This window comes from Phocoena phocoena, chromosome X (genome assembly GCF_963924675.1).
Source record: "Phocoena phocoena chromosome X, mPhoPho1.1, whole genome shotgun sequence".
In the NCBI taxonomy this organism is placed as follows: domain Eukaryota; kingdom Metazoa; phylum Chordata; class Mammalia; order Artiodactyla; family Phocoenidae; genus Phocoena; species Phocoena phocoena.
The window spans coordinates 18,075,338-18,100,170 of NC_089240.1; the positions used below are offsets into that span (position 1 = coordinate 18,075,338).

The 24,833-nt window shown below is 42.5% G+C and overlaps 1 protein-coding gene across 1 annotated transcript in view; it reads right to left on the reverse strand.

Annotated features, from left to right (window-relative positions):
• Positions 1–23,651, reverse strand: part of SMPX (small muscle protein X-linked) — a 52,402-nt gene extending 28,751 nt beyond the window's left edge. The window contains exons 1-4 of the mRNA XM_065901284.1: positions 23,498–23,651; positions 19,414–19,470; positions 7,885–7,971; positions 1,587–1,735 (exon numbers count right to left, since the gene is read on the reverse strand). Of these exons, the coding sequence (XP_065757356.1) occupies positions 1,601–1,735; positions 7,885–7,971; positions 19,414–19,452 (261 nt within the window). The 5' untranslated portion in view covers positions 19,453–19,470; positions 23,498–23,651 and the 3' untranslated portion in view covers positions 1,587–1,600. The remainder of the gene's footprint in view (positions 1–1,586; positions 1,736–7,884; positions 7,972–19,413; positions 19,471–23,497) is intronic.
• Between the last annotated feature and the right edge of the window lie 1,182 nt (positions 23,652–24,833).

The window sequence follows — 24,833 nt, forward strand, 5'->3', positions numbered from 1 at the left end:
CTTACCCCCAGGTTCTTCATGACATTTTTTTTTTCTTAAACTCCATATATATGTGTTAGCATACGGTATTTGTCTTTCTCTTTCTGACTTACTTCACTGTGTATGACAGACTCTAGGTCTATCCACCTCATTACAAATAGCTCAATTTCGTTTCTTTTTATGGCTGAGTAATATTCCATTGTATATATGTGCCACATCTTCTTTATCCATTCATCCGATGATGGGCGCTTAGGTTGTTTCCATCTCCGGGCTATTGTACATAGAGCTGCAATGAACATTTTGGTACATGACTCTCTTTGAATTTTGGTTTTCTCAGGGTATATGCCCAGAAGTGGGATTGCTGGGTCATATGGTAGTTCTATTTGTAGTTTTTTAAGGAACCTCCATACTGTTCTCCATAGTGGCTGAACCAATTCACGTTCCCACCAGCAGTGCAAGAGCGTTCCCTTTTCTCCACACCCTGTCCAGCATTTATTGTTTGTAGATTTTTTGATGATGGCCATTCTGACTGGTGTGAGATGATATCTCATTGTAGTTTTGATTTGCATTTCTCTAATGATTAATGATGTTGAGCATTCTTTCATGTGTTTGTTGACAATCTGTAACTCTTCTTTGGAGAAATGTCTATTTAAGTCTTCTGCCCATTTTTGGATTGGGTGGTTTGTTTTTTTGTTATTGAGCTGCATAAGCTGCTTGTAAATTTTGGAGATTAATCCTTTGTCAGTTGCTTCATTTGCAAATATTTTCTCCCATTCTGAGGGTTGTCTTTTGGTCTTGTTCATGGTTTCCTTTGCTGTGCAAAAGCTTTTAAGTTTCATTAGGTCCCATGTGTTTATTTTTGTTTTTATTTCCATTTCTCTAGGAGGTGGGTCAAAAAGGATCTTGCTGTGATTTATGTCATAGAGTGTTCTGCCTATGTTTTCCTCTAAGAGTTTGATAGTTTCTGGCCTTACATTTAGGTCTTTAATCCATTTTGAGCTTATTTTTGTGTATGGTGTTAGGGAGTGATCTAATCTCATACTTTTACATGTACCTGTCCAGTTTTAAGGGTGGCAGGTACAATTTTGAGCCTACCTTTCCCTCCTCTACTTACAGAGTCATTACCAGGCCCTCTTGGTCTGCCTTACCCACACCTGGGCTACCACCAGACCTCCTCAGCTCCTTGCCCCTCTGATCCTCCAGCTCAGAAGTAGCTCATCGCTCTTTGGGGCATCTGGGTAGGGAAACTGAGGCATGCAATGATGGAGGGCTCCCTGTACCCGAAGATCAAAAGCTCCTCAAGGACCCCGTCCCAAGCATCTTTCCTCTCCCAACCCCACCCCCACCCTTCCCCAATCAAGAAGGTAACCAGCAAGGGGATGGCAGGCAAACATCCTCAATGGCCCTCTGACTGGTTTGGGAGTAAGGTAGGCTTAAAAGCTTGGCTTTACATACCAGAAAAAGTTTGCGCCTGAAATACTGGTCTAACCTGAAGGTCCTGATCCTTAGCAAACACTTCTGGAATTCCAGACTCCTTCGGTGCAAGGCTTCCGTAAACCATTTTTATAGTGGTCTTTTTGAGACAAAGAAAAGAGTTTTTCACTCACCTTTTTTCTTCCAACTACTGTTCAGCTTTGGGGACATACTTCAGTTCACTTTTAATATTCTGGATCTCTGATAGGTTGACCGCAGGTCCTGGAAGTTTCTTAGCTCCTGGAATTGACTTCTTCTCCTCATCCAAAGTGGGAGGAGCACCCTGAAGAGAAAAAAAAGGAGAAAGATTTAGCTCACCGAAAAAGACATTTGGTCTCTCTAGGTCACAGACATGAAGCAGAAAACAATTAAAGCAAAAATAGTGTCAGAGAGTAATTCTAGCAGAGTGACTTTTTCTTGTGCTGTTGGGTTACCGTCAGAGTTTCAAGATCTCCTGAAGTTTATAGAAGAAAAAAGTTGGAAGAAGAAAACAAGTAATTTCCGCATCACTTAGAAAACCCAAGAGTACTGTTCAGTGTCTGATAGCTAATAAAAATTACCACTAGTTAAAAGGATTTGTGTTGTGTTTCCAAGAGAAGCATCTTACAAGATCAAATTTAATTTGGTATCATAGTATCATAAGACGCCTGAAAGGCACAGGTTTGTAGACTGTTAGTGCACAGCTATCTCTAACAATGACTTGGTCCAGGAGTTTTCCGTTCTTTTGTTTGGGGTGCAGTGGCTGCCAGCCTTTATTACAATGACATTTCTGGGAAGCAGAAACAAACTGAAACTGACATCAGCAAAACCTTTTTGAATATGGGTGGGGTAGGATGGAGTGGCAGAGGAGGCCCAGCTCTCCCCTCCTGCTTTGGAAAGCATTTTACGTTTCCTATTGTTTTATGTTTTTCTGTTGTTGTGGCTTTAGGGCGGGACCATATCCTATACATTTTTCTGTGGGTCCTCCAATGCCTGGTGCAGAAGTGCACAGGCACACTTGTTGATGGTTGTTTAGCTGATTAAGCCTGAGAATGTGCCATAGTGACAAATCTATGCCTCTATGTACATACACCAAACACGTATTAACAGTGGCTGTGAAACAGTAAGATCCGTTGCTGTGTGTAGCTCCTAGAACTCCAATTCATTACTACAGACAGTTGCTGGTTAGCTCATTCCTCCTATTTACTAGCAGTGGGGGGCATATTCCCCAGGGCCCTGGAACGAAGGTGTTGGAGGAACATTTGATCTCTGTGGCAGCCACAGGAGCACGCCTCTCGGATCAGTTTCCTGCAGGGAGGATAATTGAATGACAGGCCCGGCTGCTTCACCCTGAAACCCGCCCATCACCCCGCTGAGGTAACACTTCCCACGGCTGCTCGTGGCCAATGAATGAGTGTCATAGGATCCTAAGGCGGGCCCGTTCCTGGGAGACCTGGGACTCCTCTGGGAGGGACTTGGGCTCAAGAATTTTCCTTAGAACAGCACTGTTGTCTAAGATGCTTCCGCCCAACCCTCTGTCCCACTCTCCTTCACCTGCATCACGGTCTGAGGACCCTCTCGTTTTTCCTTACAAGTGTTTTCCCCAATAAATGTTTTGCCCATCGAATCCCACCTTTGGATCTGCTTCTTGGAGGACCCAAATTAACAGGCCCCCTATGAGACTGGCAGAGCTCCACCTGCTGGGCCAGCAACTGAGTGAACCAATACAGTTATGGGAAAAAGAATAAGAAACTGTACGTTTTTCTCAGGTGCAAGCCCTGTGCCCATATGTGTTGCCGGCCTAACTAGGCAGCCCTGTAACTTGGGTATTAACGCCAATGCCGTGCTTTAGCCCCCATCTGGCTCCTATATCTAGTTCTCAAATTGTCTAAACCCTAAATGGAAAGGGCAGAAAATGTTCAAGCTTCCCAAACTTTAACAGATTATTTGGTAGATGTGTCCTTTACAGAAACGTTTTTAAATTGCTTATTTGAGGGGCTCATGGTTTTTCCTGTAGTCATTTTCTTTGAATCTGACCCAGTGCTGATGAAATAGCTAACATGTCACCCACACGAAATGATACAGTAGTTCGATGTAGACTGTACCTGTTGTAAATATCTGTTGTATATATCTGGAAAATGTTTCCCCGGGTCAATGTATAGAGCCATAGGCTCGGCTTCCTTTCATCATGCACGCACATTCATCATTTATAAATGCAGATTTAGAAGCAATAGTTAAAACTGTTAAACATCCACTTGGAGGACATGGTATTCCAAAATGTTCTTTGTTGGGCTTTTGGAAAGAAATTTTAAACAAGGCTATAAAGTGCTCTTTAAAAAAATTATATATATATATATATATATATATATATGTAGTGGTGAAATGAAAAATGTTTCCTTACTTATAAATGTTCCCATGGTTGTTAGGTGGGTAGATCTTAATAAAGAAGTATGAAGGAGAAAAATGTTTCCAGCTCCTTCTGTTAAGTTCCTGGCTGAGTCATAATCACTATCTTTCTAATATCAAAATGTGCTATACTGGCACAATTAACACAGAAAACCAGCGTGTGCAGTTATGTGTCTGTGTGCAAAGATTTACTGTGCAAACATACACAGTTAAAGGATGAAAATACTTAATATTAGGCACTTTCCTTTAAATTTATTAAAACCTCAATGCACTGTGTTTTTTATTTATCAAGGTAAAACTTTTAACACTTGATTTGGTAAGGTCACATATAATGGAAAATTATAAGTGGGTATATTTAAGAACTAGGTTTTAAGATATTGACTCAGGAGGGGGTTAGTGGTGGTGCATATTCTTAACTGAATCTTCTCTCATCTTTTAAAAAAGAATGCGAATCAGATTCCATTTTTTTCCTGTGAATTTGTTATCATAAGAATTATAATGCATTAAGGCATGAACAGGCAGGGGCCAGATGGTTCCATTTGGCTAAGTATGCTCTCTTTTCTTTTGTAAGTAGATATTTGAATTGAGAAGGGATATGGAAGACATTCTTTGGTTTTAGATAAAGAAAGCTTGAGAGAAGGCTTATCAGCCCCGCGCCATTCCCAGTTTCAGAAATGGCTATTGTCACAGGGAAATGCCCCCCTTGGGGGGTGACAGAGTATTTGTAAAATTTGGCAAAATGGTGAACCACTTCCCAGCTATCTCACCTTCATCTCCCTCTTCACTACCAGATGCCCTATTTCGTTTTCCCCTAAACTCTCTTCTGTACGACACAACAGCCTGGTGTGCTTATACACACAGTGTATTATGCTCATACACTGGAGACTTAATAATAACAGCAAACACACTGCTAGCTCTTCTAAGTTACACCTACTAACTCATTTAATCCTCACATCAATTCTCAATCCGTGGGACTTCCCTGGTGGTGCAGTGGTTAAGAATCCGCCTGCCAGTGCAGGGGACACGGGTTTGATCCCTGTCCCGGGAAGATCCCACGTGCTGTGGAGCAGCTGAGCCCGTGCACCACAACTACTGAGCCTGCGCTCTAGAGCCCGCGAGCCACAACTACTGAGCCCACGTGCCACAACTACTGAAGCCCGTGCACCTAGAGCCTGTGCTCTGCAACAAGAGAAGCCACCACAATGAAGCCCACGCACGGCAACAAAGAGTAACCCCTGCTCACCGCAACTAGAGAAAGCCCGTGCACAGCAATGAAGACCCAACACAGCCAAGAAATAATTAACTAATTAATTAATTACTTAAAAAATTCTCAATCTGCTACCATTATTATCCCTATTTTACAGTTGAGGAAACTGAGGCACAAGGTATGGGGGGGGTTAAGAAACTTGCCCACGGCCTCACAGCTAGGAAGTAGCAAGACTAGAATTAAATAGTGTATTTGCATCATGTGAAGGGATCAGGTGGAGAGGGAAATAATTAACAGAAAATCCCAATGTGCTGTTTTGTGGCTTAATAATGATGTAACTGAGAGATTTGGGAGGCAGAGCAGGGGCTTGTCAATACGCTTCAAATCACTTTAATCAAGCAGCTGCCTTGTCTTATGCAGAGCAAGGGCTTACAGAGACCATAGGTGGGCAGGAGACTCAGCCAGTGCTCACAGGCCTTGTCAGATGGCCCGTCCTGGCTTCCTGCTAGGGTCCACCTTCTTCACGTCTGAGATGGTGGCGGGTTTGAGATGGGGGAGCTCCTGGCTGTGATGGAGGTGGCCTGTTCTGTTCAGGAGTGGTTTGTTATGCCCTCGACTTTAGACAGTGATTATCTTAATGGTAAGCTAAGCAATGAATCCCAAATCTAAGAAAGTCAGCAATTCCGAGGTTTTAAACTGGATAGTCATAGAAAAGCGGGGCTCTACAGGTTATTTGAATTCAGATTCCATTTTCCCATTCAAATCATGCAACCAAAGGTGGCTGGGGCCTCGTAGCCAAACCAAGCTGCCCAACTGCTCCCCTTGCAATATTGCTTCCATGAGAAACTTACTCCAAGGTCCAGCCCAGAACTTGAGTCATTAGATCCCACCTCTCCATAAGACCCCACAAGTCCTGAGAGTCCCTTTCAGCTCTGACAATAAGGGAATACCACCCCTCGCCACCCTCCCGACTGGTGAGCCCCACAAGAAAGGTGTAGCTCAATTCAAGAAACACTTCTGGGGTCTCTGGATCTCTGTGGATACCTCGCTCCCTCCATCCTGAGAAGAATGTTGGTTGACCATTTGTTTATGTGGTTGGTCATAAAGTAAGTTTTCAAAACCCAGGCTGTATCAGTTCTTAGTTATTTTAGAATGTGCTGGAACCATCAAGCTGGGGACAAGGCAAGAGTACGAGCAGGGTGCTTTCCCAAGCTCCTAACTGGGACACTTGTGTGGAGGAAAGTACCAGTTGTAGAGAAGAAGCGAGGGCCATCTCTACCACAGAGGAAGATGGATGCAAGCCTCCAAAACAGTAGTCACATCAGTCAATTTAGTGTGAAAAGAGAGTCAAGCTACCTTCCAACTGATTGCCAGACACAGTGACACACAGCTTAAGAGGAAGCACAGGAAGAAAACCTAATTACAGATGAATGGAGATGTAGGAAGAATGCCTTTCTGCCCTCCCTTCTACCTCCCTGTGCTTTTTTCTTACAACATGTGAAATAATAGGCCCAGGAGTCCTTCATAAAAATTGGATAATTCGATCAATCGATAAACAGTCATTTATTGAATACATGACTCTTTCCTCACAGCAACCCTCTGAGGAACGGACAGAATCGTATTTTGCAGACAGAGACTCAGATACTTGACCAAAGTCCCAGAGGGAGAGCTCATGATCATGAGCTACCTGGGTGGCCAAGTTAGCAGCAGCAGAACTAGAAATTCTGTACCATCAGAGCCGAGTAGGGCCAGGTCTTTTCAGCTTGTATGTTGAAAATTTGTTATTCGTCAAGGGTGACTTAGTGACTGCAACTCCAGAACTTGGTGATGTCACTCAAATACTCTATCTCCTCCTTTCAAAAATTATCTTTCTATTTATAGGAGGCTGGAACCGCTAACTGAGGACCACATCAGGAATTATTTATGAGAGAAAAAGGTTAGATGCAGGACAACCAGTTTTATTAGCAAATACCAAAAAGGTCACCTACAAAAGTTTAAAAAGCCTTTTCACCTTTTAAAAAAGATAAAATACAGTTTGCAATACCCTGTGGCTTTATTGCTCCAAGACCTTAACTTTTTTTTTAGAATCAGACCTTCCAGGTTTCATCAGAAAAGTCAGAATTGAGGAAAAAATATAAACATTTGGGCAGAGAACTATATTTATTGCACCCATGATGAATTTTAGCCCCCATTTTAGAAGACTGGGTATCTGAATTTGGGGGAAAGGAAAAGAAAGAAAGGGAGGGAAAAATACAGAAATTGATAGACTCCTTTGCAAGTTCCTCTTTTCAAAGGAAACACCCAGAGATTGGGGCTTTTTGTTTGAATCCACAAGTAATTTTACGTGCTTACTACCTGCGTTCCCACTGGGGTTCATCACTCATCAGAAGCTGTACTACATACATCCAGCTATATTGAATAAAAGCTTCAGAGTGAAAACTTAGCAAGCTACTGACTGTTGCTGAACCAAGAGCATCTGAGAGGTTCCCCCTCCCCCTACACACACACACACACACACACACACACACACACACACACACACACACACACACAAGAAGACACACGCAATCAATAAACTAGATGCTAAACTCAGCGTCTTCAAGTACCTGGGCCAGGCACTTAGATTTTTGGCTGGAGGGAAGTGAGGGTCAGTGTGTTTCGTGGCTGATTGAGCAAGACAACCAAAGAAATGTATGCACTACATGATGACTCCTTGACCCACATCCATTTGTGCCCTCCTTGTCCTGGAAAGCTGGCCTTCGCCTTGCCTCTGCCCTCCTCTAGTCAGGATGTTGGAGGAGAAAGATGATGCTGAGCTCTGCCAGCTCAGTTTTTCTCACCTCCTCCGTTTCCGGAGTACATTCTTTTCTTCTGGGGGGTTGCCCAGCTCCTGGCCGAAAGGCTCCCATTGGGATATTGATATTTGCCTAAAAGAGAAAACAGGGAAGATTTAGGTTAAGGAAAGTAAGAAATTGCAATGACACTCTGAGATGGTAATCATTGTGAGGCAAAACAAATCTGCAAAGTATGTCTTTAAAGCTTTTTACCTCAAGAAAATTGCTATGACAGTACAAAAATATGCCAAGGAAAATTTGACTCCCATTTATTCCAGATTTCTTGTACTCATCCTGAGGTCTGTGCAGTGATTTCACAGTTCCCTATTGGCTGGAAGGATTGGAAGACAGTTTGTTCTGGCTGTTGCCCTCCTGTGGTGCCTAATATTTTCCGCTCTCTGGGATGAGGAAAGAACACATAATGATAGGAAAGGAGGCCATGGCATTTGCAGAAACCATCCCACATCTTAGCCCTCCTTCAGCTTCCTTCAGATTTACCACGGGAGGGGGGCAATCACACCCCCCAAACCACCTCCTCCCTCCCATAATGTCCTAAGGCTATTCTAGCACTGCCTTAGGTCTCTGTAATTTGACACTCTTTTACTTTCTCCCCAACACCCCACTGTGTGGGTCAGTGTGTAAGGAGAGTGCTGGAAAGTTAAGTTGATTGGTATCACAGTTCATAGATTTTTGTCCTTTATTAAGATGCAATACCAATTTCTACCCACAGTAAACATAAAATAACTTCTAGAAAACATGAAATATGCTAAACATTAAATTATGTAAGGAAAATACCGACATAGTAGTTCAGACTTGGGAAAGAGAACATGTAAATTTGAATTTTGTCCATACTTCTTCATCTGGTATCAAAAGGCAAGAATGTTTAATGCAGACCAAAAACATCTTCACCCAGGAGTATCACTCACATAAAACAAGCATTAAAACTTTTCTTTAAGGCAGAATGTATTTTTTTACACTTGAGATAAAGTGTTGCCTTATGAGTAGTTGGATTTGTGGGCTTGAAAAGTTGAAATTGCGCTCTGATGTTATGAATGAAAATGATGCCCGAGCAAAGGGAGCAACATATTTTGTTACCGTATGACTCAGTTTGGGCAATTTTGGTACCACACCAAACAAAATCATTAGGAAGTGTGGTATTTGGAACTGCCTGATATGAGCTCTGTTGCCAGGGGAATGTTTAACTCAAGACACAGGAAATATCCAGTGTCCGTGTTCATGCAACATGGTGGATCTATGTTCTGCTCCGAAGAACAGGAGGTGACTTTTTCCACATAGGACTTTAAACCTTTCTTCCCTACTAGAATAATGATGATCCCACAGAAAGGAAACAGATCCAAAGTGTTTGTTGTGGGTATCAAGAGAGGTACATCACCATTCCTAGGGCCAACAAGCCAAGAAGTATTTGGGGTCAGTATGTATCATATATGCTAAAATATAAGTGCAGCACAATTTTGGAGGGAAGCATTTTGGAAAAACTAAGGCTGAGCCTTCTATGCTATTCCTCTGTTTAATGGAAATATCAGGTGGCCTAGAGTGGGGGGAGGGGGAGGTATAAGACAAGGGGGAAAACATGTCTTCTGTGGTGGCAAATGTGGTAGCATACTTCACGAAGTCCAAGATGCACCTCTTTTAATATCTCTGAAATCAGAGCATGTCTTACAGTCATTGGTATCTTAAATTTTTAATGGGCACACTTGTTTTATTTCTTAGGACATAAAATACTGGTATTTTACAATTGACAGTGTCTTAGATAGGATGAAGTATCATTAGGGTCCTGAAATAAGATCAAAACAATGTAAGTAAGACTCACCGAAGATGATGTATATTGAACCAATAACTATTTCCATTACTACAGTTTGGATGAAAGAGGGGGAAAGTTGATATAGGGACTATTTGGAAGACAGTTAACTGGCTAAAAGTTTAATTAGATCACCACTACCCTGACCCATTTCTTAAGCATGTACAGAGGGCATCTTCCTAGTGGGAAGTTCAAGTTAAAGTATTGTTTCTGAAAGATATGATTGTTAAACTAACCCATTTAATCAAGTGTGTATGCTCTATGGTGGGTTGTAGTTTTCAGTAATGGAACATGTAAAAATCATCCAGGATGGTGTATTCAGTAAAGCACATGCTATGGAAATACCACCTTTTCTTGCTCAGAGATTGATTTTAGGAATGCATGTAGCCTCTCCATGGTACCTGGGTGGCTATGGTAGTGAAAAGAGCCCAGTGCTAGGAGTGGCTATAGATTCTCTGTACTTGATAGAGTGACAACTGCTCTGGGTCTTGTCTTCCCCACTTGTTTAATGTGAATGTTAGGCTTCACTAATGGAACCCTTCTCGGCCATGGAACCCTTCTTTTCAGTAAAGTGTTGTGAGAATATGTAAAATGCAAACTAGGTGGAGGTGGAGCTGCTCTGGCCAAGGTTATAGGGAGCCCAGACCCCATCTGCTTCCCCCAAGCCCTGGACCGTGAGCACTTCCAAGGAACTTGGGGGCCCAAATCTGACAACCATTGAAAGAGATCACCCCTAAGTGAATGAGTATTGATGTGCATTTAAAATGTTCGCTCTGCCCACTGTTAAGATGTCTGTAATTTACTTTAAACTACTTTAGCATAGACAGTGTGATATTTTATATGCACAGGTTGGTTTAACTACAACTGTAGGGAACACTATTGCTCTCATTGGGAGTTCATCCTCCTGGGGTGGTTAGGTGGTAAAATATCACTAAGACCACGTTCCCTAGATTGCTGCTCCAAGTGTTTTCTGTTAGGTTTATCTCCACCAATAACCGAGGCTTTAATGTTTGCATAAATGGCAAAAAATCAGTGAAATAATGGAATGACTATTAGAAATGGCTTGTCTTGATGAAGTTGGAGGCGGTTAAGGTATGTAGAGTGGTTAAAATATTTTAGAGACAATTCCCACCCTGCTGAACAGAGTGTAAGAATCTGATGCCTATAGCTTGTATCTTTAGAGACAGAGCTCAGAGGGGTGGTCCCTAAGTGGGCCTGTCTCCAGTCATTGATAATGAGGGTTTCTAGCTGACTGCTGCCAACTAGGGGCAACAGAATCCCCACCTGCCTCCCATGAACCTTTTATGCAAATGGGCAGTCACTCAGAGCATTTAAAGGGACAAGAGCTGAGGCTTCATCAGGCTCACAGACAGACTGTATGGATGGTTTCTGCTTGTTTGCTAACAAATGCGTGTTTAACAAAGTGGCAGAGTTGGGTTGGGACTAACTTTCATCTTAACCTGGTGGTGAGGTTGTGGAACAGTAACTACCCCTCCCCACGTTCACCACAAACTACCCTTATCCACCCTAAAACCCCAAGATTCAGCTAGGTTGTCATAACACCTTCATCCTCACAACAAACTTCTGAGGTGCAGACTATCATCTTCATTTTACTCATAAAGAAACTGAGCCTCAAAGAGGTTAGGTGATTTGCTCAAGGCCACACAAACTTACACCTTGAGAATGGCCTTGGAAAAGGGGCACACCAAATGGATAATTCTAGAATAGGCATCAAAAAAAGCCACATTTGAGGGCTTCCCTGGTGGCGCAGTGGTTGAGAGTCCGCCTGCTGATGCAGGGGACACGGGTTCGTGCCCCGGTCCGGGAAGATCCCACATGCCGCGGAGCAGCTGGGCCCGTGAGCCACGGCCGCTGAGCCTGCGCGTCCGGAGCCTGTGCTCCGCAACGGGAGAGGCCACAACAGTGAGAGCCCCATGTACCGCCAAAAAAAAAGCCACATTTGAAAAGTGAGCCATTAACTCACTGGCCTGATGCTTTTTCATCTTTAAGGCATGACTCAAGAAACCCAGAACCTAAATGGGTTTTTTTGTGGTTTTTTTGTTTTTGTTTTTGGGGTTTTTTTTTTTGCGATACGCGGGCCTCTCACTGTTGTGGCCTCTCCCGTTGCGGAGCACAGGCTCCGGACATGCAGGCTCAGCGGCCATGGCTCACGGGCCCAGCCGCTCCGCGGCATGTGGGATCTTCCCGGACCGGGGCACGAACCCGTGTCCCCTGCATCGGCAGGCGGACTCTCAACCACTGCGCCACCAGGGAAGCCCTAAATGGTTTTTTTGACAGCAAATATTGACAGGATCCAGAGCAGCCTGTGAACGTGTCAAGTATCCAATCATTAATGTACACCTAAGGGAGTGTCAGAGGATTGCTTTGTAACTGATTAGAGACAATTCATTAATATAATTGTAGGGCGGTGATATTTGAGTGACAAATTATAGGCTAAATTAGAACCATAAGAAAAATTCCTTGTAACTTGAATTTCATAGAAATGTGTAGACCTATAGCTCTCTGTTTTTGTTCCATCAGCCAGAGGATTGGTGTCATATTCTTGTCTCTCTCACTGACTTGCTGTTTGAACACAAACAAAATACTTTCTCAATGACTCGATTTTTCCATCTGCAAATTGAACATGGTATTCACTACTCAAAATGGGTTTGGAATATGAGCTACGTTTTTATGAAAGAATAAACAAACAGAAATCAATGACCTGGAGTTGATATGAGGTTGGACTTCCTTCTCTATATAGATTCTGTATAAGTGTAAAGGAAGCAGGCTTTTGTTTTTTCCTTTTTAACACCTTCCCTTGCTTTTATTCCCTCCTTGAGATTTATTCATCTTAGATATTTCTAAATATGCCCCTGACGTAGCAGACCCAGTGCATCACTTTCCCAAGCTATACATACTTTGTTACATCCTCAAAGTTGGAATGGAAAAAATCTACTAGATCATCTTTTGCCAGAACAGGATACAGTTCCCTGATAATAGACCTATCTGATGTGAAATGAATACTACACTTGATCTCACCAGGTGAAGAAAAGCCGAAAGAATTCCCTGTAAGTTAATTCCACTAGTCCCTTAATTATTTGTATTGTTCTCTTGCTTGGCTCCAGGCTTTGAGCCCGAGAATTCTGGAAACAGTATTCCCTCCGCAGCCACTCCTGTGTGACTTACAGTGCAATGGCATCTTTCCCCAGTGGGCTGGATTCTGTAGCTGCTAGCCACTGGATACTGACAATCCCACTCCACTTTGCTTTCCAGAGCCCTTGTTCTCTTATCTCCCCCTCCCTTTTCGTCCCCACTCCGTCTCTCCTTTTAGCGCTCAGGCTTTTGGAGTTTCCTGCCATTGCATATTTGTTTCAGATGACTCCCCACGGGTTCTATCTTTAGTTTTCCAAGGTCTCCAACAGCACCTGCCAGAATCTATAGCCTCCCCCATGGCTTTCTCCCAGCCGCTAGAAGAGGAGCCCCTATAGGGTTGCATTTTACAATATTTCTTTCTGTGCTTTCCTATTCTTACAGTCCTAGTCCTTCTCTGAATGGAGCAGGATATGACATTTTGAGATTTCTAGCATCTTCACAGAAGACTCTCAGAAAGAGGGGTGTTTTCCCAATAGCTAATTTTAAAAGATTTCTTATTTGATATATTAGCCTAAATTAGGAAGACAGACAGACAGACAGACAGACACACACACACACACACACACACACACACACACACCAACTAAAATATATCCAACCCGTTTTAAAATAAAGCTCTGTATCGCTAGAATGCATGACTTCTTTGTCTTTAGGGATTCTTGAAATGTGAAATAGATTCAGAACACACAGAACTTTCCCACTCAATACAGTTTTGAGAAACTCCCACTCAGCCACTGTTTTTCACCCATGATGTTTCATACTGAAAGGTTGTTGTGTTTTTTTTCCCCTCTGTTCTCAACACTTTTTGTTCTCTTCAATAATTTTCTGAGTGACTCAACTGTCGTCTTGTCATCCAGGGGAAAGTAGATTTCAATAATGTATCGTACAGCTATTAAGAGAATGTCTACAATCGGTTGAAGGCAGGTTATATTTCTGAAGTACTTGTAAATGTCAGCCTCAAAAAATGACATCCCATAGTCAGTATATGTCACCAATATGGAGCCCTGGCAGAGCAGCAAAGATCACCAGCTGGAGGTAGCTCTAGAGTCAAACTGCTACATTTCAAGTTCTGGCTACACTTCAAAGAAACCAGCAGTGGAAATCATAAACACTGTGTTATAGTGGTTTACCTAAGAAAGAAACAGTAGATCCAAGGTCAAAGGAAAAACATGTGACAAATGAAAGTTCATATTTTATCTTTCGCATTTAAATGCAATAGTAAAGGAAGGTATGTATCATCATTATTATTATTAGCTTTTTTTATTTTTTTGCGGTACGCGAGCCTCTCACTGTTGCGGCCTCTCCCGTTGCGGAGCACAGGCTCAGCGGCCATGGCTCACAGGCCCAGCCGCTCCGCGGCATGTGGGATCCTCCCGGACCGGGGCACGAACTCGTGTCCCCTGCATCGGCAGGCGGACTCTCAACCACTGCGCCTCCAGGGAAGCCCCTATTATTTGCTTTAATAAATGTATTTGATTAACTGATCAGCCATGGGTGGTTTTAGTCTGTTCCTTTGTACGAAGGATTGTCACATACCTGAAATCTTTTATAAACTGGAAGTCCTAGATGGAATTAGAGTCCCTAACACCTGTCTGTAAATATTTTTGTCAGGCTCTTTTCTTCCACGGAGCCCTTATGCCCTGAGCAATGGAGAGTGGAAGAGCAATGGTAACGGGTGGGGAAGGGAAAGAAGTACTAAAACTCAGGGCATCAAGATATTCTGTTCTACACATGGATTGGGTGACAGTGGAAACTTCCCGTGGTAGGAAGCCATACACTAACTAATGATGCAAGGCTCATATAATCATTCCTCTAAAATGTATGATAAAGGAGTTAGTTTTAGTTTCACGAGCAGCTTGATTAAGTCAATTAAGCAGAGAGGTGGGATTCAGTGGCCATGGTCATTTGTATTTCAAGACCATGTTTGTTACTGAGTCACTTTACTTTGTACTTTTCACTCCTAGCCAACTTACATTTAAGATGACTTTAATCAGGGTAAGCTATTAGCTGCTTCTGCTGAAATGCTGGCACCGTTTCTGAATGTCGGTTGAGGGTTTTAAAAGGGAGGACCCAACATCCATAAAATGGTAATTGTCCTTCAAGTAGCCTTGGTAGTTATGATTACACCCACTCCTCCATCTTCACTCTCGGTGCCAGGCTGGAGATGGTAAGTAATAAGACTAGTCACTGTTGCAAAATGGTTCCAAACGTGGGCTTTGGGATCAGGCAACTCGGGTTCAGTTCCTGACTCTCCTACTCACAGGCTGTGTGATCCTGGGTGAGTTTTTTTGCTTCTCCAAACCTTTCATTATAATCCATGGAAATCCCATTGCACTCTGCCAAGTACATAGTAAACCCTGAAGAAACTGACTATTATTATCCTCCTAATAATAAACCTTAGAAGTTATTCTCAAGAAGTTCATGGACTATTAGAAGCTGGACAGAAGCTTACAGGTCATTTAATGCAGCATCCCCGCCCCCTGCCCTTTGCAGCTCATGAGGACCGGGGGTGAAGTCACGGAGCAGAGCTATGACTAGGGCACAGGACTCTTTTCCGTTCAACCATGAAACTCTCAGATCTCACGGGAGAGGACAAATAACACTCAGCTTACTTTGATCAATGGTGAAGAGAAAGGGCCAGTGACGACTCAGAGGACATTGGCTCTGGGTGGGCTGAGGCCCTGGGGAGGCCCATGGCAGTTGCCAAAGGGGGTGTGTTCAGGAAGAAGGGGAAGGACAGGCAGGTGCTGCCAGTGGTCAGTGTCACTTGGTCTCATTAGACTTACCAAACAGATCACTGATGGGATTAGATTTCCCGGCAGCTCTAGCTTTCCCCACCACCTGTCATGTCAAATTCTTTCATCTGAAAGGATCAGACCCACTGTGCCTAGTGTGCTGATGTTACCTTGGTTGCAACTCCATTCCCATCAACAGTGGGGTTTAACAAGCAGCCTACAGAGCACAGAACTGGGGTCAGCAAACTACGGCCCATGGGCCACATCCAAGCTGCCACCTGTTTTTGTAAATAAACTTTTCATTGGCACACAGCCACACCCATTCATGTATGTATTGCCTATGGCTGCTTTTGTGCTGTAACAGTAGAGCTGAATAGTGCAGCAGAGGCCCAGTGATCTGTAAATCTTAAAGTATTGATTACTATCTGGTCCTTTACAGAAAAGGTGGGCCAACGTCTGGTCTAGAGCCTTATCAGCTGCTTAGGAGACAAAGGCCCTCTGCAGACTATGGAAGAATCAGCTGACTCCTTCAGGATGTTTTTATGTCCCTGCGATAAATGAGATTTCACTAATACAACTGAAAAGTAACGCAGACTTAGATAGAATCCCCTTACAATTCAAAGGCCATCTCCTTCAGTGTGGATGTGAAAGACAACTGTCCATCTCCTCTGAGGGTGGGTCTGATTCTGGCCTCCCGCTTATTCTGGGGCAGGGAGGAGATGGAAGCAGCTGAAGAGAAAACAAGGCCATTCCATGCATTACTTGGATAATTAGAAGAGCCATCTCTTAAGGACTTTGTGTGCTATAAACTAGGCACTTGCCATACATTATTTTGTGTATTCATTATAACAATCCTGTTAAGTAGTATGAATGTCCACATTTTACAGAAGGGTAAACTAAGGGTGAACTGAGGTCACAGAGTTAGTGAGTGGCCAGGTAGAGATTTATAACCATTTGGCTCCATGTTGTCTGGTGTACATAGGTGCAGTAATTCAACTACCTATGCCTGACTGTTAGAAATATGGTTGACAGAGGCTTAAGTTTGCTCAATCCAAACAAAATAGAGATCTAAGTCATTACTTCTAGAAGTTTGCACTGCAAAATACTATCCTACAAGATACTCATTTAAAAGGTCCAATATGTTTAGAAAACATTGTATACATCACCACCTTCTTGGAAATATATGAAGCCATTAGCAAGTTATAGACTCTGAGAAATCCTGCAGTAAAGATCCTATTCAACTTTGCTTAATGTTGTGTTCCCAAACACTTTAGCATGGAACCCTTTAGCTAACAACATCCCATAAAACTGCTATTCCAGGAGACGCACTTTGGGAACTGTTGAACTACATGATTATGATGATGATGATTGATGATAATGGCTAATATTTATTGAGCAATTACAATGAGCCAGGAACTGGCCTAACCACTTACAAGTATTGATTCATTTAACCCTCGCAGGAACCCTATGAGCTCACATGTTATTAATTCCCCACTTGACAGATGAGGAAACTGAGACACAAAGAGGATAAAACAACTTGCCCAAAGTCGCATAGCTAGTGAGTCCTGGAGACCATGAGCTCGTCAAACTCAAGGATCAGGTTTCAGTTCATCTTTGCATAGCCAACACTTAGTATGGTGCCTGGAACAAAGTATGCACCCAGAATGTGACAGTTGAACTGAATTGGAAATGAGATCCTAATAAAAAGAAGTGACTAGAGTGTGTTGAATGGAACATTTAAGATCTTTAGTACTTATGCAACGAGGGCACTCCTTCATCAGCTGGGGTTTCTATTTGTTCCACACAAGACCATAGCCTAGGTAATGTTCCTACTACAAAGCATTTTGTATAGAGTAATCATTTTCATATTTTATTTAATAGACCCTACATTTAATGCAGAAATGATAGGAAAATATCAGATAGCGCATATCCTATTTAGCCACAAGAAATAGTATTTCATTTGAAGGTGCATTAAATTAGGCTTTCTGTCTGGCATAAAATATATTGAGAGAGGCAATACCACATCCATAAGGAAGCACTGCCTTTGTTGGTAGAGTAGATGGATTTTTTTTTAAATGCAGTATAATAACAGCTATTGAGAACAGTCAATAGCAGCTTTTTAAATATTAAAGACCTAAAAATATATCAAGGTCAAAATTAATAGGTAAAATACCGGTGAATTTTCAGTGTAGATTTGAGGGAGGCCAGGAAGCACTAAGGAAGAAAAATCAACACACTTTCAGCTATAAAAGGAAGAGAATAAAAGGCAGCCTGAGAGACTATGTTTTTGTGTCCTGCAAAATAGAAAGGAAATTTTAAGTTTAGCACTTTGACAGCTTCAAATGCAGTGATTAAATGGTATTATTTTTTGTCACTTTAACACAGAGCATTCCGGAATGATAAGTATTATAGTAACAATGTGACCCTTAATGAGGGCTTACTGTGCTGTTTTAAGCATCTTATACGTGTAGCCCTAGGAGGGGTGAGTACTGTCCCCATTTTACAGATGTGGAAACAGAGGCAGAGAAGTAAAGTAGTTTTCCCCGTGATCCCACACCAGTACAAAATGGATTAAGGATTCAAACTCCACTAATCTGGCTTCACAGCCCATGCCACTAACAGCTGTACACACTGGGTAAAAGAGAAGGTTCAAAGGCTCAAGGATGCTCACAGGCCTGGGAGGCAAAATGAATTCTACTACCAATGTCAGGGTACGTACATCAGAAACTCACTAGGTGGACATCAGAGGGCCAAACATGGCAATGCAGAGTTGAATCCTTGCCAATAGGCCCTTCCTTGGTGGTTTGTTCTGTGACAGGTTTCCAGAGGTTGTTATATATCTTACCAGTTAAGAACCCCATCCATTTGAGGCTATGCATTAGTCATGACGGGTAAAGATACGTCCCTCCACCCACTTCCACCACCCGTGCGTGCTAGGATTCCTCACACCACAATCTGACCACATGCATGTCCCTTCAAAATACAGTCGCTTATGAGTAGGTGTATGTATGATGGTGCCTCAGACCCCAAGTATTCAGAAACTACCATATGCTGTGCAGTATTCAGGAAAGCCCAGGGAAAAAAGTTTTAAAGTTGCTTTAGAGAAAGTACAAAAGGCTCCATCTTGATGGAAAGGAAAGATGGAATTTTACGATAAAGCATTGTGCCCACCATCTCAGTATGGGAGCCACTTGAGAGTTAAACACTAAGCTCTTAAGAGAAATAACAAATTTAGTATTGAGTCAAAACAAATACTAAAATTTTCTCCATAATTGTATTTGTGTTCCAAAATGCCTGCTTCCCTCTCCCCTTATTGTGGGTAACACGTAAGTCAGATGAAACAACCAAAGAATTTGTTTGTTGAGAGGGCATGAGGAGACGTAATAGCATACGGACCTTAAAAGATAAATACCCAAGCCTTGGGAAGAACACTTGACAAGAAAAGGATGTTATTTAAAGAAAGATGTATTCTAAACAGATGAGTCAACAAACTCAATTGGATATAAAAATGGAAATTGAATTGTTAAATTCCGATCGATGAGCATATCAAAAACTTACACATCAAAAAGCATATCAAAAAACATACACACTGCATTTTTGTAGAAGACCATTTAATTCTCATTTATAAACTTTGACTCCCTTACAAAAATAGCTTCTCCCTTCTCAGTTATACATTACCAGCCTTATATCCTTCCTTAATTGTACCTTACACGAGTCTTCCTTTTCTTTTTGAAGTGAATCATCGGGGTGAACAGTCACAAAAAGTCTGATTTATTAAGCAAACAGACTGGAAGTTGCTGATGTTAAAACACAAATATGTCTACTTACCTGGATGGCTCTGACATTGGAAACTGGCTGTTTCGACATATCGACAAGGTCTTATCCCTAAAAAAACAGGTAAGAAACTGTTAGAGGTGGCGGCATTCAGATTCTCAATCGTGATAAATTTGAATTTAACTCATGATTCAACTGGGCAGTCACCCCTTTCACTGGCCATATATTCTTTCAGTCTCAGTTTCCGGTTACTTAGAGACTCTCCTTCCTAATGCCTCAGGGAGAGGGAACACTAGAGCGCTGGATAAATCATTCAGGAGGAGAAATGCTGAGATGCCTCTCCCCTGATGCTCATGATAGGCAATCAGAAACTTGAAAGGCGCTATCATCTCCTTCCCTGCCCTCTTGCCCCCCTGCCAAGAACAGCAAAGCAAAGAGGTTGTGGGAATAAAACACCTTTGTTTGGGGCCTCAGAAGCTTTCTGCTTGAAACTGAACTTTTGATCTGAACCGAGTTGTTGCCAGGGCTGCACGTCAGTCCATCGGGACCGCCTCGCCTCCGTCAAACACCCAAAGAGAAATGGCCCGTATCGCATTCTTACTATTGCGATGCTCCCTGCTCGCTGTGCTCGTGTCTGTTCTGCACAGAGACCTGGGGGACATGGGCCGCGTCTCCCTGCTCTGTGCGTCCAGAGCCTGGGCTCTGTAAACCAGGCAACCAGGCAGCTGGCAGGCAAGCCTCGCCTCTGTCTTCTTTTCTTTTAACGAATCAGTCTCAGAAGGCAAATAGGACTTATGTGACCATGTCAGATCCCTAAGAGGTAGCAGTGCTTCCTTCCCAAAGGAACTTTGCTTTCTTTCAGTTCGTGAGACCTGACTTAGAGCCCAGGGACTAGTGGCCGAGGTTTACTGGGGCTCAGGGAGCAGGGAACAGCCCAGCTCTGTACAAGTGATGTTATAGCTAGGTCTATTATATGTCGACAGGACGGAGTGAAAAAGTTTGAAATTCAGTGAATTAAAAACACGCTGCTTTTTAAACCCAAATGATAAACTGGGTTGACTAGAGTTTCCTCAGTTGACTGGTATAAGTGTGTGGGCTCACTGGTGAGTCAGTGAACACCGAGAGCCGTGTTGGCATTTGTTGCACGTCCGGTGTCCTCTGGACTACGTCAGTCAACATCTCTAGGCCCATTTCCTCTTCCTTAAATTTCACCTGCTTCACAGGTTGTGGTACGAATCAAAATGACATAAGGAAAATGCCTTGAAAACTGTAAAGCATGGTGCAAATATGTATTGTTTTATTGCCATTGCCCTTAGCTGGAGACTTTTTAGTTCTATACTGGTCTACAGCTCTAAGTACAGAGTAAAAACTGCTGTAGTGATGCCCCACACACTTTAGAGATAAAATTTACGATCTGAGAACTCTGAAAAACTTGCTTTTTTTTCTTTCTGAGGTCTTCAAAGTCTTAGGCTCTATTATACGAAGTTAAACAATTACATAATTTTTTAAAATTTTAATTAGTATACTCAACTATATAGTCCTTGGAGTCACATACATGAAAACAATGGGATTTTTTTTTTTTTTTTTACAGTTTCACCTGCATGTTTTGGTAATATACAGATACAGCCTTCATGCATAAGGGTCTAGGTAGAAGTATTTTCAATATGGTTAAAAAAATAGGGACTTCCCTGGTGGCGCAGTGGTTAAGAATCCGCCTGCCAATGCAGGGGACACGGGTTCAAGCCCTGGTCCGGGAAGATCCCACATGCCGCAGAGCAGCTAAGCCCGTGCGCCACAGCTACTGAGCCTGCGCTCTAGAGCCCACGAGCCACAACTTCTGAGCCCGAGTGCCACAACTACTGAAGCTCAGGCACCTGGAGCCCGTGCTCGGCAACAAGAGAAGCCTGCGCACCGCAACAAAGAGTAGCCCCCGCTCACCACAACTAGTGAAAGCCCGAGCACAGCAACGAAGACCCAAAGCAGCCAAAAATAAATAAATTTATTAAAAAATAAATAAATTTTTTTTTATGGTTAAAAAGTTAAAAAGCAATAACAAGTTGAACAATTAGGAATCCATTTTTTCTCTATGATATGTTTCAGATAGGTTGCTGTCTTTCCTGCAGTGTCAAAAAGTCAATGAAGGATTTTTAATTTTTGGATCTAGGACACACAGCTCAATTTCAAAAGGAAAAGCTTGGTAATTTAATTTTTAATGTTTCTATTCCTCAAAAGCTATTAGAAGACATGCAAAGCAATAATTCTCACAGGACTTTAAATATCTCATCGTATAGCATTCTCTGTACATATACAATTAAAGTTTAACTAATATCACTTGGGAACTTTAAAAAATTTATTGTATGTCAATTTGAAATGTGGGGATTAGGAATTTCTTTATGTTATTACAATAGCAAGTTGAAATGTGGGAAAAAATCAGGCAGTGAATGATTGTGTTATTTATACCGCATTGACTTTTTTTTTAATTAGGCTGATTTTGTTTTTTCGCTAAAGTCCTGGATTGCTTTGTATTTTGTGGACCTCTCAGCCTAGCGGATGGATATTCCTTGGGCCTTGTATAGCATTGGTATAATCTCATTTGCATACAAATTCCTTCTTAACATATACGTCAGTCTGCGAGACAGACACCTCTAGAAAGTTGGTCAGATCCCAGCTCTCATTCCTTGCAAACGGGCTAGATAACGTTTGTGTAAATCATTTCTACAGCCGTTCCCGCTGTCCTCATTATTCTCAGAGAAATCAGGGCAAAGCACACTGATGAATAAAAATAGACAGTGTTCCCTGGCTCTTTCCCTGGCCCTGCGTTCACCTCCATTAGGGATGCAGGGTGTAGAATGCACCTTCCTTCTGTATCTGCATGCCTCATCCCAGGACCAAAAAAGAAAGCTATGCCTTAGATGCGCAACTCCACTCACACCGGGACCACAGCTTTTCATCCAAAGAGGTACTCTTTAAAGCACTCTATTACTGTGTCTCCTGGTTCTGGCTACAATTTGAGAACATGGAAAGTTTTACCAGACATATATTGACTTTTACAAAGCCTGTACTACAATGGAAATGCTTGCCGGCTTAGCACAGTTGAGCTTTCCTGGCAGTTCTGCAAGTCAGTGGGGATCTTTAATGGTCTGTATGCTGAGTCATGTACAATATACCTCTGCTGGTATTTGATTGGACAGCATCTAATATCTGACTTCTAAGTAAGACTCTTTCACTTACTAAAAATTTGTCAACATTAATATCGCTAATTTAATAAGCAGGGATTCAGAGGAAAATAAATCAATATATGGAGAGAGGGGGCTTCGTTTGTTCTTTTTAAAGGTCAATTAAGTGGCTACAGCTCAGTCTCACAGGGAATTATCTTCTGTCTGCTGCTAAAAATAATTCCCAAGAAGGGTGTAGAAAGATGTTCAGCTGTCCGAACTAAGTCTTTATTCAACTCTGCCTGAGATATGCCGAGAGGGAAGAGACACTCAGCATCGCCACGTATCAGAATCTGGTGCCCACATAGGGAGAGACAGGGCTGCTGCCCTCTACTCTGCTGGGTATGGGGAACACTGCGATCGAAGTGAGGCTTTCAAAAAGATGGGTCTGGAGTATTAATGGATTTATAGGTTGATAGATCTTTATCACTGAGGCCAAGCCTGGTGCTTAGGGAGAGGAGAAAAGCGTTTTAAACTTGTACTGTGTTAACAGCTCTGGCAATAATTTGCATTTAGGTAAACCAAAGAGCTAGCATTATAGCTTTTCTCTGACCCAAATTCTCCAGATTATTTCTAGGCTTACAGCCCGAATCAGTCTGCAGCTGACTGACTGTAATCCTGGCCATAAGAATCAAAATGATCTCATCATGTTCAGGGTCACAGTCATCATATCTGGACCATGGAAATTTTCTTAATGTCCCTATCAATGAAAACTACTTTTAGTTCAATATCCTTTCAACCTCCCCGCCCCCCAACAATTTATAAAACAGAAGCAGCAACATCACCAATGAACAGTGAATTTACAAGGAAGCTACACCCACTGGTTACAAGCCCTACAAAGTTATAAGTAGCCACTTCAAGTTAGGTAGCAAGGAAATTTCCTTCAGAAAGCCCAGTTGCCTGAGCTGGGTCCTCCTGCTTACCTGCTTTATGTACTTGTTTCCTGCCTGAGGAAAGTTCCAGGCAGCCAGGTGCAAGAATACAAGGCTTCTCAGTGAGTGGAAGGGACGCCCGGTGTCCTCTGAGCTGCGATCTCAGTTCCGATGCTTTTCATGTGGCTGAAATAGCTCAAGTGCTCTGTGCCTCACCCGGTATTGAGAGCTGCTCCTGGCTCGGGGCTGGAGGGGAACTCGGTTTAAGGATAAGTGTTAAAGAGAATTCCTGTCATAGCTCACAGTTGTTCTTCCTAAATATAGAGTTTGATACAAGCCATACACTGCCTCCAAAAGGCTTGACCGTGCTGAAAGCAGGGCTCAAATGTCAGCCGGAAGGTGGCTCCGGAATCTTACTGCCTTCCTAATCTTCCAGAAGATGCTGGTTGTGTTTTCTCACAACTTCTGAGGGGGCACAGGAAAGTTTGAAAAGTAGGAAAAGTTTCTATCTTTAGCTTTATTACCCAGAGGTGAGAAGACCCAAAGTGTTCAAAAAAAATTGGAGAGAGGCGGCACGGCACCACAAACAGTGTTTGAGTCCTTGCTTGGTCACTGAGGAGCTGAGAAAGTTATTTCATAATCAACACTCAGTCAGATTATGATGAACTACCAGATGCCATCCTTTTCGTCGGTCAAAAATGGTCACAGATCAACTGACTCGTGTGGTTCCAGGGCCCAGAGTCCTTACTCTCTCTGCTCTATACCGCCCCTACTCGTGGCAATGACTTTGGCCCTACAGTACATGAGGCAACAGAACAAAACAAAAGAGAAAATATCTATCTTAAGTATGACAAGGGCCAGGACCAGGTATGAGGCAAAACACTTTTTAAAGAGAACACTGCCAAATCCTAAAGCACATGTTCATTATTTTTAACACTACTTTTAATTTTTTTTTTTTTTTTTTACTTCTCTAGCCTCTAAAACTACCTTTGCATAGAACTCCCCTTCAGTAGAAGGACTGAACAGAGTGGACTCACTTATAATTCATCCAGTGGATGAAAGTGAGGGATGACTGAGTCCCTCACAGCATGGTCAGCTGCTGACCCATCACCAGCAACCAGTCCTCTCGTTATGTGAGGCAAAGAAGCTCCGATCTGTATGAGCCCTTAAAGGCAGATGTGAGTTCCCTGCAACTGAATGCATTCCGAGCACTTGATTTCAGGTCAGTAAAGAGAAAACCAACTTTCCAGTAACTTGGGAGGTCAGCAGATAATTGTGCGTCATCTCAGTTTGGGGTTCACCATTAAGTTCTGTTCATGTGCTGTTTAAAAGAATTGTGTCTTCAAAATTCAGTTTAGACATTGTACTTTGAGATCATACGGCACCA